Source organism: Ornithorhynchus anatinus, chromosome 2 (assembly GCF_004115215.2).
Source record: "Ornithorhynchus anatinus isolate Pmale09 chromosome 2, mOrnAna1.pri.v4, whole genome shotgun sequence".
Taxonomy (NCBI): Eukaryota; Metazoa; Chordata; class Mammalia; order Monotremata; family Ornithorhynchidae; genus Ornithorhynchus; species Ornithorhynchus anatinus.
This window is the reverse complement of record NC_041729.1, coordinates 75607576-75629417: the sequence shown is the minus strand read 5'-3', so window position 1 is coordinate 75629417 and position 21842 is coordinate 75607576. Positions and strand designations below refer to the sequence as shown.

The following is a 21842-nucleotide window of genomic DNA, read 5'->3' as shown; positions in this document are numbered from 1 at the left end:
TCAATACCACTGATTGATCGATCTAAAAATATGATGATGATGGCATTTGTTAAGCGCTTACTATGTGCAAAGCACTGTTCTAAGCGCTGAGGGGATACAAGGTGATCAGGTTGTCCCACGTGGGGCTCACAGTCTTCATCCCCATTTTACAGATGAGGTAACTGAGGCAGAGAGAAGTTAAGTGACTCGTCCAAAGTCACACAGCTGACAAGTGGCAGAGCCGGGATTAGAACCATGACCTCTGACTCCCAAGCCCAGGCTCTTTCCACTGAGCCACGCTGCTTCTTATAAATAAAACCTGTAACCAGGAAATAACCTGTGTTGCAGAAAATCTGGCCCAAGGCTTGTATATAATGTAGTAATTTCAGAAGTTGTGATGGGGAGACTTCTGCCGAAAAGAACAAAACTATTCTTCCCTACCAAATTTTCTCTTAGAAACTGATTTATACTCAATCCTAGCTCATAATTGCCTCAGACACATCTCCAAATTTCTTCTAGCTATTTCTATGTTGCTTTTGCTGAAGACTCTAAACCGCATTGCAACTTCCTATACTCCAGCAATGCTTGGGGAGAGGGATCAAAATCTCCTGTGGTTTTTCAACAGTTTGACATTTCCTATTTCAGGGTATCAGATTAAAGAATAATGAATAAGTAGCATCTTTTGGATTTTACAAACTTAAACTTTCAAAAGGTACTGATACTACCTCCAGTTTAAATGCTTATATAACTAAATTACCATTCTTAAACCAAAGGACAATAATCTTGATTCAAACAGAGAGTTGGGTGGTAATGAGAACCTAGGACATGCCATGGGGTGGAGTAGAGCTGTGGAGTTTATTCTTTTCAAAGGGCCCAATGATCCAGAGCCTGCAGCGAGAGTGCGAGCAGAGGTGGGGAGGTGGAAATAATAATAACAATAATGGCATTTGTTAAGAGTTTACTATGTGCCAAGCACTGTTCTAAGCACTGGATGTTCCTTCATCACCTACAGAGTGATTCATGGGGATTGTTGTACCCCATTTTACCTGGTGGAGCTTCGGGGAAAAGGCAGGGTGCAAGAGATAGAGAGAAGAGGGACCAGAAAAGAGAGGAGGATGCCAGATAAGTGACATTTCATGAAACAACTGGCAAGTCACTGTTTATGTCTTGCAACTGACCTAGCATATCAAAACTCTGTAATGACAAAAACAAGAGCCAGAAGACAGAGGCAGAGTGACTTTTAAGGGGAATATAATTTTTTTAGGGTTTTGTTTTTTTTGGGTCCTAAACCTCTTCTAGATGAGTATCTTTTAAGTAGGAGAAACCTTTCCACTGGTGGATTTGCAGCAATAATGTGCTACAACACAGAGTAGAGTCTTTCCTGGCCCCAAGGCAGAGGGCAGGAAGACATTTTAGAGCTTAGAATGGGCAAAGATTGAGACTTTTTTCTGTCAGTAAGATCTCTGCACTAAGAAAAAGTGAGGGAGAGTTAGCTGAGTGAGACCTCTTATCCTTGGCAGAGTTGTTTTTAAGGGAGGCCTCCTACTATAGAAGGAGCCAGATAAAATGTTAGTCTACCAAATTTAGCTCAATAAATTAGTCTTACAGAGCTATAAATGGCTGTCAACTTCCATTTAGTTGCTCCTATCTGTCCTTTACACTGTTCCCTTTGCTTTCTTTAGTAGTTTTACGCTATGAAATACACTGCTTCATTCTTCTTCAAATACGTTCTTTGCCTTCTTCTCCAGGAATCCTAAAATCCCAAAATAGTCAAAAGAGACAATGCTCACAAGTATAATTTTCAGTAGTTTAAAAAGTGCTAGACCCAATTTAGGGAGGTTTTTTTGAACACTGCTTGGGTCTTCAGAGGAAGACCCAATAAGAGGCTTCCTATTCTTTACATTGTATTTCTTTCTAGGTCCTGAAACTTGCCTGAACTAACTGAAGTTCCCCTTCCAGTTTGACTCTGTCAGCAGAAATATCCTTTTCTGGTGAACTGGCTGAAGCTTCACACCTCTCTAACCAGGTCAGAAAAGTAGACAGCTCCTTCTCCAGCCTAAAGAAACAAATGAAAAAAGACATCAATTTTAAATAATCACACTAGGAAAGTTATCATTCCTGAATACTGTGGCCCATATTTTAACGTAAGGGGAAAAGGGTGGGAAAGGAGGATGGTGGAGTATGACGGAGAAAGAGAAAAAGTAGAAAGGAGTGTGTGACCATGTAAAAGAGGATAATCCATTCTTAAAATGAGACAAAACATTCTAGGCTAAATTCTCCTAGCTGCGAATTCAGCAATCAAATTAAAGATCTGAACTTCACTATGGATGGGAAAGCCTTTTCAAGATAGAACTAAATCTGAGTTAAACTACAAGACTGAAGAGAAAGCTGTCTTTGTCTCCCATCAGAATCAGTTAATATAACTTTGTTTCCTTACCAAAATCTGATTTTCCTTCACATGTCACTGCCACCAATTTTCCTTCTCTGGACCTTTATTACTTTTCCCAGTTCAGGCTATTTTAAAACAGGCTTTTCAATTTACAGAGAATCAATTTCCTAATTACCTAGTAATGTGGTCAAAAAAAAATCGATCAATGGCATTGTGTTCAGAAACTGCATAAAGTGCTTGGGAGAGTATGACAGAGTAAATAGGCACAATGGCTGCCCTCAGTCTAGTTGGGGAGGCATATGTTAAAATGAATTAAAAGGAGCTGGAGGTTCATCTATTGAGGAAGCCTGGGATGAAACTCATCCAAGGGAAGGTGAGTTTGCACCTAGTAGTAGCAGCAGCAGCAGTAGTCGTAGTATGACAGTATTTATAATAATAATAATAATTATGGTATTCGTTAACCCTTACTATGTGCCAAGCACATTCTAAGTGCTGGGGTTGATACAAGATACTCAGGTTGTCCCACGTGGGGCTCACAGTCTTAATCCCCATTTTACAGATGTGGTAACTGTGGCATAGAGAAGTTAAATGGCTTGCCCAAGGTCACACAGCTGACTAGTTTATTAGGCACTAACTGTGCACAAAGCACTGTTCTAATGCTTGAAAACAATATAGGGGTAGCCCCTGTTCCCCAAGGGGCTCATGATCTAAGAATAAAGGGAAGAAAGGGGATTTGCTATAGGCAGTGGAGTAAGAATACAATAAAAAACACTACCTCATCTGTGAAATGGGAATTAAGACAGTTATGCTTATGTGGGACATAGACAATGTCAACACTAATTAGCTTGTACCCACTCCAGCGCTTAGAACATTGATTAAGGAGTACCTTTATCATCATCATTGTTATTATTCCACCATTTAGCATAATGTTTGGCACATTGTAAGCACTGGGCAACTCACTTAACTTCTCTGTGCCTCAATTCCCTCATCTGAAAAATGAGGCTTAAGAATGAGAGTCCCATGTGGGACAGGGACTGTGTTCAACCTGATTAGGTGGTATCTACCCCAGTGCTTAGAACAGTGCCTGGCACATAGTAAGCACTTGATACCATTAAAAAAACCACTAAGATCTTTTGCTGTCTAGCAAACATCCTCTTCCCTCATTGCACATTGGCCACTCTCTAAACTTCTTGTAACCTTTTGAGTTTAACACAAATCCAGTAAATACCTAGATACATTTCCCTTTGTGCCCCCATTTTTTAAAATGGAATTTGTTAAGCACTTACTATGTGTTAAACATTGTTCTAAGTGCTGGAGTAGATACATTCTGCAGAGGTTGGTTGGGTAGTAGCCAAAGGAGGCCAATCCAAGCAGAAGTCATCTTACAAAGTCTGGGCAAAATCCCACTACTAATGACCCAGGACAAAGGAGACAAGATTGATCTTGAGCAGATTTAAGATAATAATAATGCTGGTATTTGTTAAGCGCTTACTATGTTCAGAGCACTGTTCTAAGTGCTGAGGTAGATACAGGGTAATCAAGCTGTCCCACGTGAGGCTCACAGTTAATCCTCATTTTACAGATGAGGGAATTTAGGCCCAGAGAAGTTAAGTGACTCGCCCACAGTCACACAGCTGACAAGTGGTGGAGCCAGGATTTGAACCCATGACCTCTGACTCCCAAGCTCGGGCTCTTTCCACTGAGCCACGCTGCTTCCCAGATGCCTTCCAAAGTCCTAAGGCCCACTCAGTTTGGTAAATGTTTCAAAACCTCTGGCATTCTGGAACTGCCCTGGGCCAAGGAGTAAGAGCCTTTGGGCTTATGGGAGGTAGGGAAGTGTACACCCAAGCATTCATTTAGGTCCATTCTTCTAAACATTGGATTAGGGAACACCAATAAAAATTGAACATATATTCTTCACACTCACCAAATGAGGATGACTTTATGTGAATTTTGGAAAGGATATATTTTCCATTTTCCCCTTTTTGACTTCAGGAAGATAATGATAAGTGTGGGAGGAGAGCAGGACAAAGCCAGGGAATCTTTAGAGGCCAAGAATGAAAACTGGCAAAAGAGCCTGCTTCCCACCATGAATTCTTCCCTGGAAATTATAGCTATCCAGGAAAGTATGAAATAATTGTTCTAGACAAGATGTACAGACTTTGGGTAGTATATAGGATGTTGGAAAGTTGGTCTGATTTTTTTCAGTCAAATAATTTCAGAATTAAAAACGTGACAGACTTTATTTACTTTTCATTACAAATATAATTCTATATTTATAAAATTCATGACATTTATTTGGGGTCTTTTGGGGTCTTTAAATAGTTGGACTAATTGTTCTATATTTAATTGCTGATTTTAATTAAAAACCTTCTGAATTTTCAGAATTACTTTTCACTTTATTTCAATCTAGTAAAAAAACTCACATGAACTGAATGAATTTTGATTTAATTTTGATTTATTCTGACCGTTTTAGGTTGCTCATTGAGAACTGAGCAATGTTAAAGATTCATTTCCTATTACCCTATAGCAAATCTCAGGATTATTGCATTCAGTCAAGCAACCATATTTACTGAGCACTTACTTTGGGCAGAGCTCAGTACTAAGCACTTGGGAGTACAACTGAATTAGCAAACATGTTCCCTGCCCTTAATGAGCTTACAGTCTAGAGCACTTTCCCTTTGGCTCAGAATTAATGGGGAGAGAAAAGACTTTTCTTCACCACCTCTTAGATTTCCATGACCCATTACAGGAGAGAATAGATGAGGAGAGAGAAGTGGGGAAGAAGGGAAGGAAGGGGGTGGGGACTAGGAAAGGAAAGAGGGAGATGAAGGCAAAGAGAAGGCAGTGGCTTTCACTACAGACTCACTAAGGTCAAAATGCCAAATAGCACACATGGGATCTGCTTGAGGGGGACCATCAGTTGAGCAACTCACAACAGAAATGCTTAATATGCATGAAAACTCAACCTCCATATCTCCAGTCATGTCTCTTTCATGAGCCTAGCCAGGCTTTGTGTTGTCATTAAATGGTGACATAATAATAATAATTAAAAAAAATAGTGTTTAAGTGCTTATTATGTGCCAGGCACTCAATCAATCAGTGATATTTATTGAGCATTTATTACACGCAGAGCACTGAACTAAGTGCTTGGGCGAGTTACCAACCAGTAATGAGCTGACAATCTAGAGGGACTCACAGACTGACTGAATAAGCATTTTATAATATATTATTTAAAGGTTGTATAGATATGTTCATAACTTAGATATTTTATATATGTATATAATTTAAAGATGTGTTTTGCGGGGTTGGGGGTGGGGTGAGTATTAAATACCCAATAGTCACAGTTCCAAGTACACTGAATCAAGCACCGTGATACATATGATATATAATATATAATCAAACGGGACAAAGTTCCTGTCTCAGGACTCACAGTCTAAGGGGAGGGAGAACAGTTATTTTATCCCCATTTTACAGATGAAGATACTGAGGCACATAGCAACTAAATGACTCATCCAAGGTCATACAGCAGGCAAATGGGGGAGTTGGGATTAGAATCCAGGTGAAACAAACAATTAACAATTAAGAATAATCTACTCACCTCTGCCAGTGCAGCAGGAGATTTTCTAGCATAGTTTGTCTCTCCTTAGCTTTACCAATTGTTCTCTCGTATCTCTGTTGGAGATTTGTGGCCTCCTGAAAAGCTGTGTCTTTGTTGATGACTTTACGGGCACTAGCTGAGAAAGAGGTAATTGTGTTGTTCATTGATGCCAGAGCCTGACAGAGATCCTGCCCATCAAGGGAAAGAGAGATAAAAGGGGGAAACGTCAAACACCAGATGACCTAATTACCATTTTCAAGAAAAGGAGATGCTGCTTATTTTAGAAACTTCTTCAGTATCTGATTTCCATTACTGGCTAGAATCTAGCCAAAGTGGCTTTTTGATCAAAGGTATGCCATCAGATATGATCTTTACAATGTGACAGGCCAAGGGGAAGTGTAGAGAGCAATCAATTGATCAATCATATTAGAATGTTTACTAGGTGTCAATATAATTTAACAAATTTGGTAGATACGTTCCCTGCCCACAAAGAGTTTGGACGGCAACAACAACTTCTTTGGCACCATTAATAGATCAGGGCTTTGAAAGTTGCTTGCTATGCACTAGATTACTAGGTAATTCTATGATGGAATGGTTGGTCAAGTGAGAATTGAAGGTGGCCTGATTGATCCCTTCCCTGTCACCATGGGAGTCAAGAAGGTCTATGTGAAAGGTCCAGTCCTGTTTAACTAATCTTTTGTTACCATCCTTGAGGATACGATGATGGATTTGAAAACTGAAACCCGAATATGTTTTTAAGCCAGCACAATATTCTAACAGCGTAACAGGCTACTTGCACCATGAAATGTTTAAGAGACATACTGTAAGCTCCATGTGACTGTGGACAGTGTCTGATCTATCTTGTGGCTAGAATAGTGCTTTGGATTACAAAACACAATGTGTTTAAACACCATTATTACTAAATGCAGATGACTGGGTTCTTGAGGTACATGAACAAGTAGATTTGCAAATAACTACAATTGGCTATGCAGATTCAGCAGTGAGCATTCCACTGACAATACATCTGAAAAAAAATCAAAGTTATCTATGCCCAGGAAACCCCTACATACAACCCAAAATGGTCATGGCAGGAGCAAGAAGTTCAGCATGGCTTTTGACAAGCCAGCCAGACATTTCTAAGTGTTTTCTACAGTGCTCTGCACTCATGTGCTCAATCATCGTTGATTGAGTGATTGATATGACTGAGAGACCTGATTCTGCTCCAAGAGACAGATTTGGGTTCTGGAGTCACTGCACAAGAATAATTAATGTACGATATCAAAATACCAATTCATTCCAATTTAGGAACCAATCACGAGACTAATTCCAAACCAGCAATGAAGGAATGCTTATACCAACAGTGTATCTCCACTGCATGGTTTTATGAGGAGAATGGAATACAACTCTCTGGACTGTAAACTCCTTGTGGGAATATGTCTACCAAATCTGTCATATGTAATGATGATAATAATCATCATCATCATCATAATAATAGTATTTGTTAAGTGCTTATTTATAGGCCAAACACTGTTATAAGTGCTGGGGTAGATACAAGTTAATCAGGTTGGACATAGCCCCTGCCCTACATGAGACTTGGAGTTTAAGCAGGAGGGAGTAGGATTGAATTTCCATTTTACAGATAACTGAGGCATAGAGAAGTTAAATTATTTGTCCAAGGTCACACAGCAGACACGTGGCAGAACCAGTCAATCACTCATATTCATTGAGCACTTACTGTGTAAAAAGTACTATACTAAGCACTTGGGAGAGTACAATATAAAAAACACATTCCCTGCCGACAACAAGCTTACAGTCTAGAGAGGATTAGAACCCAGGTCCTCTGACTCCCAGTCCCATGCTATTTCTACTATGCCATACCGCTTCTCTCCCAAAAACTTACTACAGTGCTCTGAAAATTCTAAGTGCTCAATAAATAAAACTGATTGATTACAACAGTTCCAACTCTGTTATACTGTACTCTCCCAAGATCTTAGTAGTGTTCTGTATAGAGCAAGTGTTCCGTATGACATATTGATGGATAGAACAGTATATCTAAACAGCTGGTAAGGGCCATGTACAAAGCCATGGAGCATAATGAAGAATTTAAAGATGGGGGGAAGTCCATTCCTAAACAATGAAACAAAGCTGTGAAAGGCCACTAAAGCAGCAGACCAGCCTCAAGGAAAGCAAACAGGAGCAGGTTTGCTTCCCTAAAGCAAAGGCTTCACAAAGATCAGATATGAAGAGACAGGCTAAAAGACAGACATAGGCCTCATGAATCAATCAATGGTATTTATTAAGTGCTTACTGTAGGCAGAGCACTGTACTAAATGCTTGGGAAAGTACAATTCAGCAGAGTTGGTGGATGTGAACCCAATCCACCCTGAGCTTAGAATCTACAGGGGGCGACAGTCATTAAAATAGCATGGCCTAATGGTAAGAGCATGGGCTTGGGATAAAGGGGATGTGGGTTCCAATCCTGGTTCTGCCACTTGTCTGCTCTGTGACCTAGGGCAAGTCACTTCATTTATCTGGGCCTCAGTTACCTCACCTGTAAAATGGGAATTAAGACTGAGAGCCCCACGTGGGACAATCTGATTACTTTGTATCTAACCCAACTCTAAGAATAGTGCTTTGAACTCAGTAAGTGCTTAACAAATGCCATAATTATTATTATTACAGCTAGGGGAAGCAGCATGGCCTAGTGGATACAGCATGGGCAGCTCGGGACTGGAAATCAGAAGGATCTGGGTTCTAATCCAGATCCACCACTTATAGCTTGTGTGACAAGTTTGTACTATGCCTGGCATTTAACATGGTAAGAATTTAATAAATACCATTAAAAAAAGCATAGGGATATGTACATAAGTGCTGTGGGGCTGTGGTAAGCATCACAGTAATAATAATAATAGAAATTGTGGTTTTGTTAAGCGCTTACTATGTGCCACGCATTGTGCCACACACTGTACTAAATCCTGGGGAGGATACAAGCAAATCGGGTTGGATACAAACCCGTCCTATGTGGGACTCACAGTGCCATTCCTCATTTTGCAGATGAGGTAACTGAAGCCCCTAGAAGTAAAGATTTGCCCAAGGTTACACAGCAGGCAAGTGGTTGAGTCAGGATTAGAGCCCATGACCTTCTGAGTTCCCAGTGCTCCTGCTCTATCCATTAAGACAGGGGTACGCAGCTAAGTGCTTAGTTGATGCAGGGAGAGGGTGGATGAGGAAACCAAGGGCTTAGTCTGGGAAGACTATTTGGAGCAGACGTGATTTTAGAAGGGTTTTGAAGGTGCAGAGAGTAGTGACCTGTCAAATATGAAAGGGGAGAGAATTCCAGAACAGAGAGAGAGGATGTGAGCAAAGGTTCAGCAGAGGGATAGGTGAAATCCAGTAGGTTGGTGTTAGTTGAGCAGTTGTAGTAGGTTAGGAATTTGTCCTCATATGGGACAAATCCACTTGTGCAGCAAGAATCAATTCTCATATGCAAACACTGTGGAAAAAAGTGTCAGTCCTACATTGGACTTTTCAGCCACTTGCCTGCCAGTATGGAATCTCTTGTCACCTTTGGGAAAAAAAAGGATACTTATATGCATATTTCTTAGCTAAAACATTTTTAAGACCTTTCAAATTATCTTATGGTATCTGTTAACTGCTTACTAGGTATTAAGGACTTTCTAAGAACTGGGGTAATAATAGTAACAATTATGGTATTTGTTAAGCAGTTACTATGGGCCAGGCACTGTACTAAGCGCCAGAGTAGATACGAGATCATAAGGTTGGACTCGGTCCTCTCCCAGGTAGGGCTCACAGTCTTGATCCCCACTTTACAGATGAGATAACCGAGGCATAGAAAAGTGAAGTGACTTGCCCAGGATCACACAGAAGACAAGTGACCCCATGACCTTCTGACTCCCAAGCTCGTGTTCTGTCCACTACGCCACAAATACAAGATAATTAGGTGGGACACGGTCCCCTATCCCACATGGAGACTCACAATCTAAATCTGAGGGAGGAAGATTTAATCTCCATTTTACAGAAGAGTTAATTAGGCACAGAGAAGTTAAGTGACTTGCCCAAATTAACACAACAGAGAAGTGACAGAGCCGAGATTAGAATCCAGATCCTCTGATATCCAGGCCCATGTTCTTTCCACTAGGCCACATTGCCTTTCATAACATTTCTCAGCTCTAATATGACCTCAATTTAAGGTTATTTGTTGCATTTTCCTCTATAAAATGCTTATCAGAACATGCCTTACGTAAAAAGCACATCACACTAATGTATGCTCCATATATGTAAGAGTGGTTATAATAATAGTCTTACCATGTGCTCTTGGAGGACCTTGTAGGTTTCTGTGGCTGAAGAACATATGATAACTGGCTCTTCCAGTTTAGCGTCAAATTCAGACAGACATTGCTGGATCTGAAATATGGGTTGAGAGGCAAAATTGAACTTCCTATGTTATGGAATCTACAGGACCAGTTTATAAATTGATTGTAAAAAATGAAAAATGGAAAAAATCTACAATACAATAGGATGGATTATTTTAGTATTACAACTACATTCAAAGAGATATTACAACTACATTCAAAGAGTTATACCACGCTAATGCAATCTGGCTAAAACACTATAGAATGAAATTATATTGTTTTATATCAGCGAAGTTACTTTCTAAATTATTTTAAACAACTAAATAACTGGTCAACTTTTTTGTCAAACTTCAATCACTTCAGGCTTTTCTTTAAGAATCTATAGGATAATAAACTTCAACTTGAAGCAATGGTGCTTTGTACCTTTGTCAAGCTTTCATCAAACTTTTGCTGTTGTGAAGCATTTCCCAATATCATTCCTTCTAGACACTGTCCATGCTCTCTGAGCTCTTCCCAATATCTTCTTATTTGTGTCAACTTGGCTTTAATGCGAGCGGATTCTCCAGTGGTGATATACTGGGCAAAAGATTGTGTTGCCTCTTCTAGATCTGGAATTCCACTGGTTCTATCATTTATGTCTTTAATTATACCCTAAAATTTAAAATGGCAATAGGTTTAGTGTTACAAATGAAATCCTCAACATTTAAAGATGTGGAGAAGAGGTTAAAGGTTGCTTTTTATCAATACCATGCACAGGGAATATTCTAGGTTTCATCATTACTAAACACCATTCTTTCCCAAGCTTCTTTTTAGAATAAAGACACGTGAACTACGCAGTGCATGAAAAAGAACATATGGCAAGTAGGTAGACCGGCTGTTGATGATTTACAACATCTGCTTCTGCGTGGTTCAGAAGAAAAAACTATTGGCATTTGAAATTCCAAAGCCATCCTAGAGCATGTGGATGATTTGATTCTCAGCCACAGAAATAATTCCGCAGAATCTGCTGGTTAATGGATTTTGAGAAAAGCCAGGTTGCCACTATCCCATCACTATGCGATATGATCAGTTGGCTGCATCTTTAAGGGACATACTTATTAAAGTGTAATCATTTTATAGGCTTTGATAGTCACTGACTCTCCCTTTAGCAAGAGACACTACTGTGTATACCCTGCAACCAGAAATTTTGTTTTTAATGAACATGTGATACTTTATGGCTGAAACATATGTGTAGACACTAACTCATAATTCTAGAAAAGTAGTTATGCTCAAGGGAATAAAGCAGATCTTCTTTGCAAATAGACAGACGTGAAACACAACTGTCTGGAAGAAACCCTATTTTTAGTTAATATAGATGTAAAGAACTTTTGCATCAACTATTGAGATTACCTCCTGAATTCTACACCTTGCAGAACTAATGTTGAATTAATGTTGAACTAATGTTCAACAATTAAAAAAGGTAGATGTGGGTCTCCACAAAGAAAGTGCTTAATATTAAAGAAATGGGTGCTGGTGTATTAAATTATGACATCTGAAAAAAAGCATTCTTGATGGTTGAAGCAAGGTATTTTTGAGGTGGTAGTTTTGACTGTGGAAATAGTCAAATATGTAGTATAATAGTATATCAATTGCTATTATGATTTGCATCATTTCATGAAAAAATAACCGGAGCAAGACACACTTGGAGGAGGCACTTGTCTGCAAACGTGGGAAACAGGCACATGGAAGCATTCGCTGAAATGGAATGCATTTATATCAAGTGTTGGACATGCAGTGGGTTTTATATTTATTCTTTTATTATGTCTACTTATTTGTGGAATACCTTAACCACCTTTCCTTTGAGAGTTTTGGATAAGCTATTTCCAACTCAGTATTCAGGTATTGTTCAGGACCTTAGGAGTTTCAAAAAGAATATCCTAGGGTGATTCTTAGGTGATTCAGCTCTATACAATCCGGGATCTGTATAACTTCGAATTGAGACATGAGTAAAGGAGCGGAAATGCTTTAATTTTTTTCATAAAACTAACAGTAGATTGGCCAATTTGGAAGTGCTGATGAAAAGCCTAGTTCGATGTCCAAATCACATATGGAAATGTATGTTTTGTTCAAAGTTTAGATTAATTTTATTCTTTATGAGAAACAAAGAAAATTGAAAAAATGGAATGTGCACTTTGAAATAGAAAGTTAACTATTTGTTGTTATGTTTTCTTTGCCTCAACCACGTAATTCAAACCAGTAAGCTTGTGTTATATTTTTCATAGCAATAAAGATTAAAATTCTTTCAAGAATCTTCATCTTTGAATTGGAAACAATTTTTGTCCCAGGAAACTGGCAGGTACATTTGGTCTACATGTTTCATACTGTATCTTCCAAGCACTCAGAACAGTGCTCTGCAAATAGTAAATGCTCAGTAAATACCATTATTTGATTGATAACTTGGTCCTTAAAGAATGTCAGGTTGGGAAACAAGCTGGAGTAACCTTGGCAATGCTTCCCATTCCCTCCCCCTTCATGTACATGTCCAACAACTCCTCTTGGACTGTGAATGTGAAACGTTCCTTCATCCAAGACTCTTCTTTGCCCACATAAAACTTGAATCGACAGTAAGAAGTTTTTCACTGAGTAGCTCCCACCGAGCTTATGTACATATCCTTATATTCTGTTGCTTCTACTTCTTGTAATTAATTTCAGTATCTGACTCCCCTGCTAGACTGTAAGCTTCTTGAGTGCAAGGATCCTGACTACTTACTATACTGTACTCTCTCAAGTGTTCAGAACAGTGTTCGGCACGCAGTGAGAACTCAAATGCCATTGACCGATTGCTTAGGAAACTAGGAACAACTGGAAATAAAAGGGAAGGACTAAACTTTAAAATATGTAAAAAAATGTTGTCCAAGGTTCATTTATGACAAGGAAATTATTTTAAAAGGTTGCTTGAATCTATACCCTAAAGGCCAGCACCTCTTTGTGGGGGGAATGCACATGACAGATACTTTTGTAGTGATGACCTATCTTAAGGGATGAATTCTTTCCTTATGCTGCATAATGGAATGAGCAGAGTTGCTTCAATAATCCAGTGGACTTCATTTTTAAAAAAATCAAGAAAAAGAATTAAGCAACCATGAAAACATTTTAATAACATAGCTTACAATATTAAAAATTTAATATATAAACCAAACACTAATAACACAGTTTTATATCTATCAGGTTCTTTCATATCCAGAAAAACCTGCTGACTTGGGATCTTTATATGAATGCAATAAGCAACATCCGTTGAGTCACATAGGCCAGAAACATCTGCTTTAAGCCTGAGAAGCGCATTAAAAATTCAGTAAAGGGAATTTTTTTAAGATTCATATAAATTATAAATGAATATGGGAACTGGTCACCTTAATTTGACTGATTTGCATATCCAGGGGAGATGATGAAGTTTCCAGGCCATCCAGCTCTTTTTCTTTTTCAGTTATCCAGACGGACAGGGACTCAAAATTATTGCCAAAATTTTCCCATTTCTTTTTCACCATTTCCATGGTTTTAATACTAAAATTAACCAAATTAAATGAACAAATGAAATTTAATACAGCAACACTTTTTTAAAAATATATTTCCAATTGATATGATGCACTTTTCACTTTTCAGAGTGCACGGGACCCTAACCTTTCCCAGGTTAACTGCTAAAACATGCATAACAAATAGAAGCATTACAAGATTTCCTTATCTATGGAAGCTTTCTGCTGGAACAACAATGTTGCTAAATCCAACAGATTTTGATCTATGTCAAATAAGAAAATACCAATCAATGGAATTAAATTCCACACATGAACAGTGGCAAATGGGACATATACATTTTATACATAGCAAATTGAGGAATTCTCCACACCTCACAAATAAAACAATCCACTTTTCATAGGCCATATGTTGGCTCAGTCTTAATGTTGAGAAAAACAGAAATAGAAGGCTTTGTCTAAAATAGACTGAAAAAGATTGTAGTTTAGATGAACTGCTAGCTTGCCATGGATAAAATTTTCCCTATTATGTCAAAATCTGAGGTAAAATCAACCCTTTATAATTCATCCTTTGCATTATCCTCAACATCTCTTTCATTCAACCCACATATTCAGTCTATCACCAAATTGGGTCAGTTCTTCCTTCAAAACACCTCTAGAATCCACCCCTCCTCCTCCATCCAAACTGCAAACATGCTGGTCCAAGCAGTTACCCTGCCTAGACTACTGCATCAGCCTCCTTGCTGACCTCTCTGGCTCCAGTCTCTCCCTACTCCTGTCCATACTCCATTTGGCTAACTGGATCATTTTTCTAACAAAAATCACTCAGTCCACATCTCCCCACTCCTCCAAATCTTTCAATGGTTGCCCATCCATTTTGACAATAAACTCCTTATCATTGGTTTAAGGCACTCGATCACCTCCCTCTTTCCTACTTAATTTCACTAAGCTCCCACTACAACCCAACCTACACACTTCACTCTACCAACCCCAACCTGCTCACTGTAGCTTGATCTCATCTGTCGCAACAACTACCCCTTGCATATGTTCTCCTTCTATCCTTGAACTGCACCCTTCCTTCATATCTGATAGACCCCCACTCTCCCCCATCTTCAAAGCCTTATTAAAAATCCAACCTCTTTCAAGAGGTCTTTCCTTATTAACCACTTATTTCCCCACCTATTTATGCTCCCTTCTTCATCACCTATACACTTAGGGTTAAGCACTCTAATTCTCTCCTGCCTCCGGCTCCCCATAATTATTAAGCACTTTGATACTCCACAGCACTTATTCTGTAATTCATTTTAATGACTGCCTCCCCTGACCAGAAGCTCTTTAAGGGAATGTTTCTTGTCTACCAGATTTATTGTACTGAGCTCTGCATGTAGAAAGTGCTCAATGAATGTAATTGATGGATTAATTCATGAAAACTATCCACATAGCTGTTTTCCCACCTCGCTCCTTAGAGAAACTGCTTGTCTGAATTGCTTTGGGATATTTCTAAAAAAACACACTGAATTTTCACCCACAAATGTCTAGTTACTTCGGCAAGAGAATGTAAGCAAGTGAAATGTGCTAAAAATTGTATTTCTTTTTTAAAAGATGACTGTGAGCCCCAAGTGAGATAGAGACCTTATCCAACCTGACTTGTACCAATCCCAGCACTTAGAACAGTGTTCAACACATAGTAAGCGCTTACCAAATACCATAATAATGCAATAATAATTATAATAATAGTGAAGAGACCAATCGTATTTCATGAAGAAAAATTAAGATTAAAGGACTTCCCAGTTTACCAGAAAGCTCTAGAAAATGTCAAGAAAAGTGAAGAGGCATCAGATGCTGGTGGGTGAAATGGTGACAGAGTCTCAATTAAGCACTCTATATGTGTGGATCACTCCCACAGAGAATAGAAAATTATGGAAGTGAAAGATAGAGGAACAGATCTCTAAATGTGAAGGACACTACAGCTATCAAGTTCTTAAAGAATAAATGACTACTACACTGTAAGAGCAGCACATCCTGGCTAGAATATTTAAAATAGAAACTACCATAATGTAGTAGTAGCCAATAATTATCTGATTTAAAAGAAACCAAATAAATTAGCAAAATTAATCAAAAAACATCAAAATCAGTTTGCTAAATGTTTCTTGGGAAATTAAATTACTTATCAAATTATGAGGGATGTGTCAAAACATATTTAGCCCAGCAAAATTTTAATATTTCAATTTAATTTAGCATGTATTCAGACTGACACATTTATATCAAGTGTCATTTACTTATGAAAATAAACTGCTTTCAGTTGTATTAAACTGTCTTATAATATCAAAACTTTTTAAAATGCGAAGTCAACACACCAATTTTTTTACATCATTCAAATGTGGTGACAACATATTAATCAAAGTGAAAATATTCTAATTACAGCTCCATCTCAAGAACCAGACTACAGAATGCAGGTTTAAAAGGCTCTTGGCTATATATGGCTTTTTAAATATGAAATAATTTAAAAATTATAAATGTGGATGAGCTGTCTTTAAAATTCTGAAATATTAGTTTCAATATATGATGACAGTTCTTCTGAATGTGTTACCTGTCACGGGTAAACAAGGCAAACTTAACAACAGGTTAAACCACTTTATGGACCCCTGTCAAAGTAACACAACAAATGTCTATTTCACTAGCTGTCAGGAGGATTTCTATTTGCACTCTCTATCAAAACAGAATTATAGGGCTGAAAGACATTGCTTTCCGCTCACATGGTGTTCTTAGTTTAAAGCATGCATTGTAAAAAATGTGATTGATTGACTGTTAAATGGTTCAGGAAGATTGACTGATCTATATTTACTGCCAGGGCTAGTGGAGATTTTTTGCTCCTTCAACCTGCCAGTGGCTAGCCTACATTTCAGGGACTGCTCTAAACTCACTCAGGGGCACTGTGAAGTGGCTGGAAAACATAAAATCCTGAAATTTAATTCATCAGTCCAGCTTACATGCAGACACTGTGGAAGAAGAAGAGAGGCAGACTTGAAGGGGAGATGAGTGGGGTTCTTTTCCTATCTGCAAAGTATGTGTAGATTACTCTGTGCATTTTCTATCCTAAAGATTTGGATCAAAATTGGATTTCTATAAAGAAAAAGTTCTTTAGAAGCAGCCTAAATCTCACGGTTTGAAGACAAGCACAGAAACTTGTGAGATTTAAAAGGGGTATATGGAAAACAAAGAATATAGTAGGTTTTTATCTCAGATAATAAATTCTAGGACTTGTCAAGCACATACTCTTCTTCAAGCGTATCTTCCAACTTTTTAACTTGTTCCTGGATTGACGTGGCCTGCTGTTGAAGGACTTCCTTATTTTTACAGCCAAGTTGAATCTCCGAGGCTTCCTTCACAAGATTCTGAGCTTGAACTGCAACTGCTTCTGTCCGTTTCGAAAATTCCTGGAAAAAGGTGCTATCATTATTAGACAAGCAACTTATTAAGTATTCCTCAGCTGGATCATACATGTTCTAGAACCAACTTTGTTCTCATTTTAATTTCCACAGAAAGCACTTAAACCACCCCCATGATACCCAAATACAATATAATTTTCTTAGTCAAAATCTTGATTTTCTTGGCATTTGGAATTTTAATGTTTATATTCCAGGATGATTAATAGGGCATGCACAGACTATTCACTTATAAAAGTTTGATTTTGAAGGTATATTGTTTCTACTTTAATGAAAGTTAGTAATATTTTTGAACACTGTTTTGAAAATCATATTGCTTCAATAGGAATTTGATGAGTCATATGTCTCATCATGATGGACATTTTTCAGTGCAAATTTTCATATCCACCACTAGCGGAACACTTTATAATCTTGCCACTTGCTGAATGGTTACAAGAATACAAAGCAACACAGTGAGAAGCAGTGTGGCCTAGTGGACTGAGCATAGGCCTGGGAGTCAGAAGATCTGGGTTCTAATCTCAGCTCCACCAGCTGTCTGCTGTGTTACTTTGAGCATGTTGCTTAACTTCTTTGGACCTCAGTTACCTCATTTGTAAAATGGGAATTGAGACTGCAAGCCCCAAGGTCATTATGGGCAGGGAATGTGCCTGTTTATTGTTATATTGTACTCTCCCAAGCACTTAGTACAGTGCTCTGCACAAAGCGCCCAATAAATGCAATTGACAGACTGACATGGAATGTGTCCATCCTTTATCTACCCCAGAGTTTAGTTCAGTATTCGGCACATATATAATATAATACAGAAAAATAAGTAAGGCTGAAGTTAAGACAGAGGCTGGAAAGATTTGCTTCCCTCCCCCGCCATCCCCAGAACACAGGTCCTTCTGACTCCCAGACCCATTCTCTATCCACTAGGTCTTGCTGGTTCTCAATGACAAAATGACCACTTGCACAACTGTTTTCTCCAGTACAGAATCAATCTGCACCAATCTGTGGATCTTTTAACATCAGAAGAGACTGGTATTCTGGGAAAATGTCCTAATTCTTCCATCATGTTTTACCTAAATTTTGCAGTGAAAACACACATTGTAGCATATATGACTATACTTTACACACTCTACTTCACACTAATAGCACAAAAAAAAGTCATTTTACAACCAGCTGGCCAAAAAATAAAGTGATATAATTTTTGAATAATCACATACCTGAATTTAATAAGATCAGTTGTTCTTTTACTCTGACTTAAAAATTTCTTATTTAGTAAAGTAATATCTTTGCCAGTAAATAGTTGATATGGAGCAATCACAATGGGACTAAATGGATACCTTTTCTTATACAATAATGGTTATCTACCACACTAAAGACAAAAGCTAGCAGGATCAATAGAATATTAATTTTTATTTCATGATGATACATACCCTATAGATACAGCAGATATAGTCTCTCTACTAAATGACAGACAAAACTGTCAAAAAACAAGAGTTTATGGCATGCTTTTTAACGACAGTGAAAAACCACCATCCACCTGATGTTTGGGAATAGGTAAAACAATAACTTTTAGCATTAGATTAACCAACAAATGAGAGAAGCAGCATGGCTCAGTGGAAAGAGCCCGGGCCTGGGAGTCAGCGGTCATGGGTTCGAATCCCAGCTCTGCCACTTGTCAGCTGTGTGACCTTGGGCAAGTCACTTAACTTCTCTGTGCCTCAGTTACCTCATCTGTAAAATGGGGATTAACTGTAAGACTCATGTGGGACAACCTGATTACCCTTTATCTAACCCAGCACCTAGAACAGTGTTCTGCACATAGTAAGAGCTTAACAAATTCCAACATTATTATTATTATTATAAAGACTACTTAAATATCACTAGCTAAGAATGAGCCTTTGCTATATCTCCCAAATAAAACCCCGAATTGGGAGTCAGGCAATCTACGTCTCGTTTTCTCCCTACCAAGATCCATGTGTGTGGCCCTGAGCAAAGTATGTAGCATCCCTGTACCTCAACCTCTCCAAATATTGAAAAAAAATAATGTCATCCTAGTCAGAGGCTGGATGAGAATCAGGTACAGGGCAAACTGTCACTTCTACTAGCCATTTATGCCTTATGCTTCAAAAAGATGAAATTCAATATTCTTCATTTAAAGAAATTTAAAAAAATGAAAATCAACTCCTACACAATGGGCTTCCACCAGATTCTGGGAGGTAGAATCCCCACTAAGTAATTCTGAAGGACATATCAGCATAAATAAAAGTAGAGTATCTTTTATTAATTTTTACTGCAGAATGCTAAACAATACCCTGGTTATTCAGGGACCACACAGTTAACTAAAATGGGGAGTAGTCTGTGCAGGGTTAACCTAGGATGTGGTAGGGCCAACATAATTTTCACAGCTAAACACATACAAGAAAATGACAGCAGTCATTATTAGAAGCTAGTCATAATGCCATCAACTACAGGATCAATTCATTCATTTATCTACTCATCAATGAAGGCATGTGATCCAAATGTCACCACAAGAAACCAGGGACCCTAAAAAAGTGTTTCATACAATCGGGAGAAACTGAGTCTGGCAGCTTGGCTTCCGATAGTTCACAAAGATCATGAAGTTATTTGACAAAGACATTCCTAACATGCCAAGAGTTGATTGGGCTCTGTTCAACCCACTACATAGCGATGGAATGAGGTAGGATTTGTAACAGGTTCAATTTTTATTCAGCCTCTTTCATGCAGTGATTCTTGCAGATATAAAAAGGAAGCTGGAAATCCAATAACAAATTCTCCCAAACCAAAATTCCACAAGCATTATCAAAAGTTGTGGCTGAATTTTTAACTATGATTGGAAACACAAATAACACCAGAGATCACATAGTCACTAGAAAACTGTAGACTTCAAACAAGCCTAAGGGATGAGATTGTGTGAATATGGGCTGCTACTAAGTTGTTTTGTACCCAGTAAACTGTCCAGAGATGCATGACAATCAGAGAAATAGCAAACCACAGGAAGAAAATGGGAATGTCTTTTATGAAACTTGATATCTGTATGTGACACCAAAATATATCTGGATATTTTGAAGACTCTGAATTTAATCTGAAGTCCTCCAAAAGTCCTACTTGTTCAACCTTGCTATGATTGTGAAGCTTATCTCTTCTACTATTTCATTAGCATTTTCTATGAATTTTTCACAACAGTGAGGCCTTAGAAAATGTCCAGACCATCAGCTTAAAAGCTAGTCAAATTTCAACTCAAATTTATAAGACCAATTAATTCATTCAACTACTCATCAGTGATGTGAATGTGATGAAAGAGTATGTATGTCTTATTCACAAACCCTGCAGTGAGAAACATATTATTGGAATATGTTAAAATACAAAACAAAACAAACCCAATTTAAGCAAGTAGCTCATAAGGTGAAGATGGCTTGTCTAGGGGACTGGACCAAAACTTCTTATTTTCTACACAAGAACCACAGCCAGTACATGTGGAAAGGATGAATAATGAGACAACGGGATGGAAAAGCACCTACTAAACTGTGAGTTAAAATGGAAAAACTACAAGTGAGCAAAATAAATGCTAGAGAGAGAATCAATCACAACTTTCAGGACTTAGACTTTAAAAAAAAATACAACCAAAAACTGAAGGCTACCAAATTTGTGTGCATCAGAGATTGAATGGCTGCTTTTGAGCAAAGGCCTCATGCAGCTTTTGAAACAGGGCTATAATGATATGTACTAGAAGAAGCAGCTGTGTCCACACACCAAACAGCAGTCACAGCACAGTGAAGAAATGACCCTCCTCACACAGCTCTTTCAACATTACCCACACACATCGCAAAGAACACTATTAGAACTGTAACACTAAATAACAAAACTTAAACACAACTCATAATACAGTCCCATGTAACAAAGGATGCAACACCCAAATGATATTGGTAAGATTAGTGACAATTATGGAAAATTTTGAGGCTACTAATGCTAAGTATATAAATCTTTGAAATGCATCTGTAGAGCTAATATAATCTATCATAGCATAAGTGAATGAAAAAAGAGTCATAATCAAGGACTTTCAGATAGATTTAGCAGGGATACAAGGTGAATAAGGTAGAATCAGGATTGGAAAGAAAAAGGTAAATTTTGGAATGATCATTTAATAAAGCAGATAATTTAATCTTTTTTTATTTGTTTGGGTTTAAGTAGCAAACTAAACATTTATGATTTGGGAAGACAGGCATAACCTAATCCAACACAGAAAAGACATAAGATGATGTGACACAAGGGAATGATAACATGACATCCTATATATATATATATATATATATATATATATGTTTTAGCATAAATTTTTTGTGGTTTGAGAATAGCGTATTCATTTACTCACCAAGAACAACAGTTGTGAAGGCAAGCTTGTTACATGCTTTCTACTGGAGAAGAAACTGAGGCACAAAGGATCTGATTTGCTACCAGACACAACTGAATTAGAAGATGTGCTGAGAAAATCTCAAGTACTGATTCTAAAGTGCCTACTCCACATAAACTGTTTAGGTATGA

The 21842-nt window shown here is 38.0% G+C and overlaps 1 protein-coding gene across 12 annotated transcripts in view; it reads right to left on the bottom strand.

The window, feature by feature from the left end:
• SYNE1 (spectrin repeat containing nuclear envelope protein 1) overlaps nucleotides 1-21842 on the bottom strand; it is a 518607-nt gene that overhangs the window by 300225 nt on the left and 196540 nt on the right. For all 12 annotated transcript variants that reach the window (XM_029048032.2, XM_029048087.2, XM_029048053.2 and 9 more), the window contains 6 exons: nucleotides 17125-17285; nucleotides 13732-13882; nucleotides 10766-10993; nucleotides 10296-10394; nucleotides 5970-6157; nucleotides 1912-2035 (listed from right to left, as the gene is read on the bottom strand). In XM_029048032.2, the coding sequence (XP_028903865.1) occupies nucleotides 1912-2035; nucleotides 5970-6157; nucleotides 10296-10394; nucleotides 10766-10993; nucleotides 13732-13882; nucleotides 17125-17285 (951 nt within the window). The remainder of the gene's footprint in view (nucleotides 1-1911; nucleotides 2036-5969; nucleotides 6158-10295; nucleotides 10395-10765; nucleotides 10994-13731; nucleotides 13883-17124; nucleotides 17286-21842) is intronic.